General features: G+C 43.0%; 1 protein-coding gene across 1 annotated transcript; it reads right to left on the bottom strand.

Moving 5' to 3' along the window:
- Positions 1 to 752: 752 nt before the first annotated feature.
- On the bottom strand, positions 753 to 6533 carry slitrk5 (SLIT and NTRK like family member 5). The gene is made up of 2 exons (XM_088291585.1): positions 5711 to 6533; positions 753 to 4449 (listed from the first exon to the last, which is right to left on the bottom strand). Exon 2 carries the CDS (start codon positions 4389 to 4391, stop codon positions 1764 to 1766), a length of 2628 nt encoding a protein of 875 aa, XP_088147711.1. The 5' UTR covers positions 4392 to 4449; positions 5711 to 6533; the 3' UTR covers positions 753 to 1763.
- Positions 6534 to 7377: the final 844 nt, after the last annotated feature.

Raw genomic sequence — 7377 nt, 5'->3', positions numbered from 1 at the left:
ACTCATTACTGGAATTCATGGTTCCACGCCTCAGAGAGACACTGGATGCACCTGAGTGAATAACAGATAGTATATCTTCTCCCTTCCGCAACAAAGTCAAGGTCCATTTATCAGGACTCCAGACTGCCCTGAAATGGTCGCCCTTAAAATTTGAGACAATGCAACTCCAATTTTCATCTACTCCATGAGCTTTTTTGTTGTTTTTGTCATTTATGCTCCACATTTCAGCACATTTATCAGTAATATAGTGACAATGAGAGGCTTTAATATTTATTTTGCGAGTCATTTGACTGTATTGGCTCCTAAATTGTCTATTAGTGCCTCTAGAATTTTAGCTTTATTGGGCCACTGTCCTCCTCAAATTTAGCCCCCCTAAAAAAAACAAAAAAACAAAGGACGTCTGGAGCTCTGCCATTTATATTGGATTATTTGATTGTTCCGGTTATCTTGAGGCTCACTGCAGTTGCACACTTGACAATGGCAGTATTCACATCAACAGCATTATTCCAGTATAGAATTTACTAGGTACACTTTTCTGTCACAGGAAATAATTTTGTCAAAGCACTTTTTTTTTTTGTAACCTTGGTATTTTGTATTTTCATCTTGGAAATGTTTTTGAACCCCTTTAGGTACCAGAGAATGGTACAAATTGTTAAAGTCCAAACTTTGATAATACACGTGACCCTTTGGGCAACCCAATGTAGCCAAACCGCCAACTCTTCATATTATCACCAAAAGCCTCGCAGTCCACATTTCATGAGAACCGACATCATGTTTATTTGATGACAACAACATAGTTTGGTCAATATAGTGCAAGAAGTGCAAAGCAATCCAAAACATAGACTCGATAAGGGATAAAGATTCTGCCAATGCTTGTATAAAAATAGGTGTTACATAGATTAAAATAGCAACATTACACAACAAAATCCAAACTTCAAATATCATTTAGGATGTTTTGTTTAGATAAATCTATATATTAAGAATCAATACCCCAATTCATTTTAACATAATAATCTTTTATATGAGAGTTTGTGAACTTGCCTTCTAATTCCAGAAAAAGTGCTGAAAGCATATAAAGTTACTTTTTTTCCATCTTCCTCAACAATTGGCACAGTCTCTTTTTTTTGTATTAGGGGCGTGCCACTTCCCTCAAAACTAGAAAGCCACTTTACAATGCCAAGCTACAAGAAAGGAAACTATAAAACAAAAGCATTTTTTTTCTTTCTCCAGAAAATGGTGATGTATGATGACACAGGTAATGTTGATGTTGAATCAAAAGTTTGATATTGAAAAGACATGGCAGGTTATATCAATAAATACTTACTTACAGACTACAGCAGGAAATAATCCTACACAGTTTTATCATCTGCTGTACAGTGTTTATGTTTTTTTTTTGTTTTCTGTTGTTTTGTCCAGGGGTGATTGTATTAACATTTTTCTTTTTTTCTTTTCTGACTCTGACAATATACCTTATGCACGGTTATATTCCTGAATTTGAAGCTGGGCATACTTATACACTTCAAATTTGTGATCATTGCTATATAAAAATAAACTTTGCATCATTAGTTAGCAATTGTGTTCATCCTCCATTCTTGTAATGTCAAGTTGCACAAATAAGAAGAAGATTGTTCGGCACACCCCGCAGGATCATCCATTTTGCTCCTGCCTGTCCTTGTTTGTGTCAAGGCACCCAAGAAACAAAGTTTCCCAAAGGGTTAAAATAGGACAAAATGCTCCATAGCATGAATGAACGACTGTGTGGCTCAGAACTGGCTGAAGGTGGTCTGTTTCTCAAGAACTTCGAGGTAATCGGGCTCAGACTGCAGTTTTGCTTTTAGCTCCAAGTATTCATTTCTGTTGGGTTCCACAAAAACAGTACTGGGTGACGTGCTGTACAGCACCGTTTCTCTTATCCTCTCTGGGTGCAAGAACTGACGCCTGACATCAAAATTGGGGTTATAGGTATATGACACTGGGCCTGTGTACTTGTACTCTAAATTTGCACCCACGGGGAGGGGTGGGATGGACTGGTGAGGGGACTGCTTATCAGCCTCAAGGATGCCCCTAAAGAAATGGTCGGCATCCTGGACTGGGGACGGGTTGTCCATTGGTTCAATGGTGCTAATGCTGTATGCAGGGCTCCTCATCATGCTGCGATTCCTCTCCTCATCCGGGGTACTTCTGTAAGTCACCTTGAGCTCATGAAGGTCGCGGTAATCCTCCACAGCGTTTCCTTCCCTCGATCTGTAAATGGGGTTTTTGCACATGTGACCCATCGGATGTGGAATGTACTCATAGACGTGACCTGCTGGTGCCTTCACTTTAGTGCCTGAACGGTTGCTGTAGAGGCTGTACTGCAAGTTGAAGGAGCTAACGTCAGAGTTGTTGGTGCTAGTACGGTCGCTCTGGGACTTTTTGCGCTTCTTCATCACCACAACAAATAGACCCGCTGCCACAAAGACGGACATTATGAAGACAAGCAAGAGACTCAGGATGAGGACTGACAGGGGGACGGTGCTGCTGGAGGATTTGAACTGGTGTGGGGCATCCGTGGGGATGACCCGGTTGTCTAACGGCTCCTCGGTAGGGGGGGTCGGTGAGACGGAGGTGTCAGAGTAGTCGGGGCACAGCTGCTCCGATGAGATAGAGCGAAGGTCCATTTTTGCGTGGCCTTTGGGTGTCTCACACACAATCTCATTGACCACTGTGCCTGCACTGAGCTGCTCAAGCCATATCTTCATACCCACTATATCACAGGAGCATTCCCAGGGGTTTTCAAAGAGATCTATTTGCACCAGTAGCTTGAGCTGATCCAAAACGCCACTTACAGGCAGGTTTTGGAACTGGTTGTTGCGCAGATTAAGTCGAGACAAGGACAGGCTGGAGAAAACGCCCACGGGTAGTGTTTTCAGGAGGTTATTATTGAGAAATAGCAGCTGGAGATTCGTAAGGTAACGGAATGTGCCCACATCAACCTCCTTGATTTTATTGTACTCTAAATAAAGATATTGCAAGTTCTGCAACCCAAAAAACATTTCCCCTGTGAGCCTGTCCATGAGATTACCATTTAAATACAGCCTACGCAGATTTGTTAAATCCCCAAAAGCCCTGTCATGGATCACAGTTATCCTGTTGTTTCCCAGGTGAAGCAAATCCAATCCAATGGCGTCGACAAAATCTGATCTTCGTACCACAGGGATGTAATTTCCAGTGAGATACATTTTTTTGGGATTGTATGGCTTGGGTTTTAGGTCAGAGATACTTTCGATCTTTCTCTCTTGGCAATTTACATTCAATCCAATTTCAGAAATCTGCAAGTTGCACGTGCAGGCAGTGGGGCAGTCCAAAGGCACAGGCGATTTGGTCTGAAAAGCAATGATGGGGCCATAGTTGTAAGGGCTACCACCTGGGAGTCGAGAGGTGGGCTTTAACCTCGTTCGGTTAAATTGTCGTGTGCCCTTGGTAGGTCTGGAAGAGGACCGAAAGACAGCAGAGGAGGTGGCTGAGGCTGTTACAGCAGCCGGCGTGGTATGGTAATAGCCGTTGGTGCTGCTAGGGGGCGCAGGCCTTACCAAGTCCTCCTGGGGCCTCCTTGGACATAGTTCCTGCTTGGACACCTCATCCAGGTCCCTCCCGTGCAGCCTGAAGGGTGTCTCACACACCACTTCTCCCACCAGAGCCGTGTAGGCAATACTCTCCAGCCAGGCCTTAAGCGCAATCAGCTCGCATGAGCAGTTCCATGGATTTTCTTCCAGCTGTAATTCCACAACCTTGTCCATGTGCTCCAGGAGGCCAACGTATGGAAACATTTTTAGCCGGTTCCCCCGCAGGTCCAAATGCGTGAGGGGGACATTGCGAAAGATGTTGGGTGGCAAGAAAGAGAGCAGGTTGTCATTCAAAATCATTACCGTCAGTTGGTGCAGTTTGCTCAAGGTGTTGAGCTCAATGTTGCTGATGTAGTTATAATCAATTTGTAGATATTCCAAACTCTCCAGTCCTGCAAACGTGTCATCTCTCAGGACGTCAATTTTATTGTTATTCAGGTGCAACCTCTTTAATCCTTGGAGTCCGTTGAAGGCACCTGTTTCGATCTCTGAGATGTCATTGTTCCCCAAGTGCAGGATGGTCACTCCAGTGTAATTGATGAAATCATTGAACGACAATTTTTTCAGCAGGTTTCCTGTCAGCAGGAGGTGGTACGTGGAGAATTGAACCGGGCTGATCTCCGTCACTCTGATGATTCCACGGTTCTCGCAGCTGACGGTCAGGATACTTTCCTTCTCCTCACATGTGCACAGGTTGCGGCAGATTTCCCCGTAATTGTCATACATCTCGCCCAGCCTCAGAGATGATGCAATCACAAGGATTATATTCAGGGCCCAGAAATGCATGTTTCCTGGGAGAAGGTGCCCCAGCTCACTCAAGTGTGGTGTCAGTTTGAGATGTCATCTAGGGAAGGAAAGAGAAAGGATGGGTGCCGTTTTACACATGTACAACTGTCATGGTTAAAAGCAGAAATTGACCAAAATTCATATCGACGACCAGCATTTCAACAGGCAAAGTTATGCAGGCCTACTAACAGCAGCTAATTATGCAGAAGGTATACCATTTTATTTTAACGGTACCATAAAGAAACAATGCACATTTGCACAATTTCAATACACGGAATAATAGCCTGACAACCTCTACAGGGTATGTACCCTGCTTTTTGGGCGCTTCGGGTAATGGGTGGATGGAACGTATTATAGAAAAGCAGGCTGTAAAAAAAAAAAAAAAAAAAAAAAAAAGATACATAGCACATTTCTTGATAAACTCAAGTGGAAAGGACGAATAACACGTCAGCTAAAATGTCATAGGTCACGAGAGGACCTTTTGTCTGACCATCTATACATCCAGACATGAATGTTTTTGATTTCATATATACAGACAGAATATATTATTTGAGTTTTCAAACAAACGCCGCAATCCAACGCATCCCATCGGCAAAAGATTTATCACTCATCCCACATACCAGACGTCAGTTATGGGGGTGGGCAAAAAAATTTATTTGTGCTCCCATGACCAAATAGACTGGGGTGACTATCTTAAAAAAAATCTATAGATGGAACGTCACCAGTCGCATAGTATTAAAACAAAAGTCAATCAAAAAACAAATCATTTAATTCCACAAAATTTTATTAAGAGGGTAAATTTCCCAATTACGTTATCTATGTGACATTTGCTTTAGAAGCCTCGATAGTTTCCCTTTCCTTTTCGCCTTCTCTCTTGCTCACACACGCGCAATCATACACGCATGCACACGCACGCACAGTCGCACACACAAACATGCGCACACACACTACTCCTTCCCCTCCTTAAAAAAAACCCCACAAAAGCTCGCACACCGACGCAGCAAACATCCCCAAATCTGCCCCGTCTAACACACCCGCAACACACACTTGGCATTTATGTGCTACCCGTCGATGAGGACTTTATATCCAGTGATTCTTTTGACATTCTGGATTGTGTGCGTGTAAGCGCGCACGTATGCCTGTATAATTTGCAATGCGTAAAACTGCCGTGGGCATAAGTCAGAGGCATTCTATTTACGGCACACACCTATGTTAACACAAAAATTAACTTCAGTGACGTCAAAACAATTTCAGAACCACGGATAGCGCAGGCTTATTCTCAAACGAATGTCTGATTGTGGTAATAATGATCCGCTTACCGTGCAGATGCCTGTAAACGCCAACGCATCCCGCAACAACAACAAAAATTAAAATGAAAAATACATCACGCCCATAGCCCTTCTCTGGGCTCCGGTCTTGGTGCAAACATGGATTTTGGTACACCCCAGGTGTCGGCTGCAGGAGAATCCTCAAGATTCAAGTCTGCTCTGCGTTTAGCTCCATAACACAGTCTCATTGACGAGTCAGCTGGCGCGCCGATATTGGCTCCAGTCTTCTTCCAGCAAATGAATTTAGCAGTGTCATTTTTAAAAAAGCCAAAGCCAAAGTTGTGAGACCCCCAAAAAAGAAATCAAATAAAACAACAAACAAAGAAAAAAAATGATGTCGTTTGGGGGGAAACGAAGGAAAAAATGCACAGTAATCCCACATTAGAAGAACCCAACGCCGTGACTTTCATTCATGTGCACGGAGGGAGAAGCACGAATCTCCCCCTCCCTCCTCCCTTCCTCCGCGTCTGCTGCCACTGGTGCTGCGGCGTGCACCAGCCCGTGTCTTGGTGTGCACTTTTCCCCCCTCACGCCAAGCATAAGGCGTCTAATTCAGTGCACGTGTCCGTGTAAGAATGAACAAATCCTCTTCCTCCAGCAGCGGCAACACATTCGCTTACAGCTCCTCGGCAACGTTGCAACTAGTGGAACTTGATTTTGGTTGATTGGTAGGTCGGTTCGAACTGGTGGTGCTCATCAACATCTAACGCGCCAAACGCTTCATGGAACAATTACCGTCGCGCGGCTGCACCAAAGGCATAAATCCTCCAATTCGCACGGCTGCCATGGCAAGGGAATGAAAAGCGATTTAATGCAATAGTCTATAAGGGGGTACGTTGGAGGAGGAGGCGAGATACTGGGGAAGGGAGGGAGAAAGTAAAGGAGGGGGTGTCTCAAAGACGACCCATAGGGGGCGGCACAGTGATGAAGAAAAACATTTCCCCATGCCTTTCTTTTGGTGTTAAAATTAGCTTGCTCTAATGCAGTGTTTGCTTCTTAATTTTAAGACGCATCCCCGTTTTGTAGAGGCCAAGGAGGCTCTTCATTTCACAGACCATAATTCTGTCAATTATTTTCTGCAAAAAGAACGGTAAGAGGACAGCATAGTGCCAATTCACAGCAAGGAGGTTAAAGGTGCAAAATTCACCCCAGGCCTTTTCCGTATGCAGTTAAGTGTCTTTGTTCTCCAGTTATGCCTCCATCCAACTTCATACTTCAAAAGTCCAAAATCTAACCTCACACAGATCAAACTCTTCTATTTCAACATTACTGAAGAGCGTTATTATTATTACTATTATTATTATTATTAGTATTAATATTAGTAGTAGTAGTAATGTTGTAATCATTATTATTATTATTATTAAGATGTTTATTGTTTCTCATTGCAGGGGTGACTCTTGGATTTGAACTTCAAAATTAGTAAGCCCTCAGAATGAATATTAACCATGCTAGCACAGTGAAAAATAAATGCAATTTATGCAAAAATCTGTTGCATGCTTTCAAACTTTTTTCACCTCTCGAAACACCAATTCAGTTATCGAAACACTGCGCTATAAATTTAAAATAGATGTTAGCTGTGTCTACTGTATTCTTTAAAACCATTCAGAATATATTATTATATCTTTCATTACAATAGAACAGTTTCAGTCTGGGTCCAT

This window comes from Idiotropiscis lumnitzeri, chromosome 3, assembly GCF_059441095.1.
Source record: "Idiotropiscis lumnitzeri isolate Australia: NSW breed Sydney's pygmy pipehorse chromosome 3, RoL_Ilum_1.0, whole genome shotgun sequence".
NCBI classification, from domain to species: Eukaryota; Metazoa; Chordata; class Actinopteri; order Syngnathiformes; family Syngnathidae; genus Idiotropiscis; species Idiotropiscis lumnitzeri.
The sequence above is the reverse complement of the archived record's forward strand: the minus strand, read 5'-3'. Positions and strand labels throughout refer to the sequence as shown.

What these genes read in the sequence shown, in the direction of transcription:
- slitrk5 (XM_088291585.1), bottom strand. Translation starts at nt 4,391, where the DNA reads ATGCATTTCTGGGCCCTGAATATAATCCTTGTGATTGCATCATCTCTG.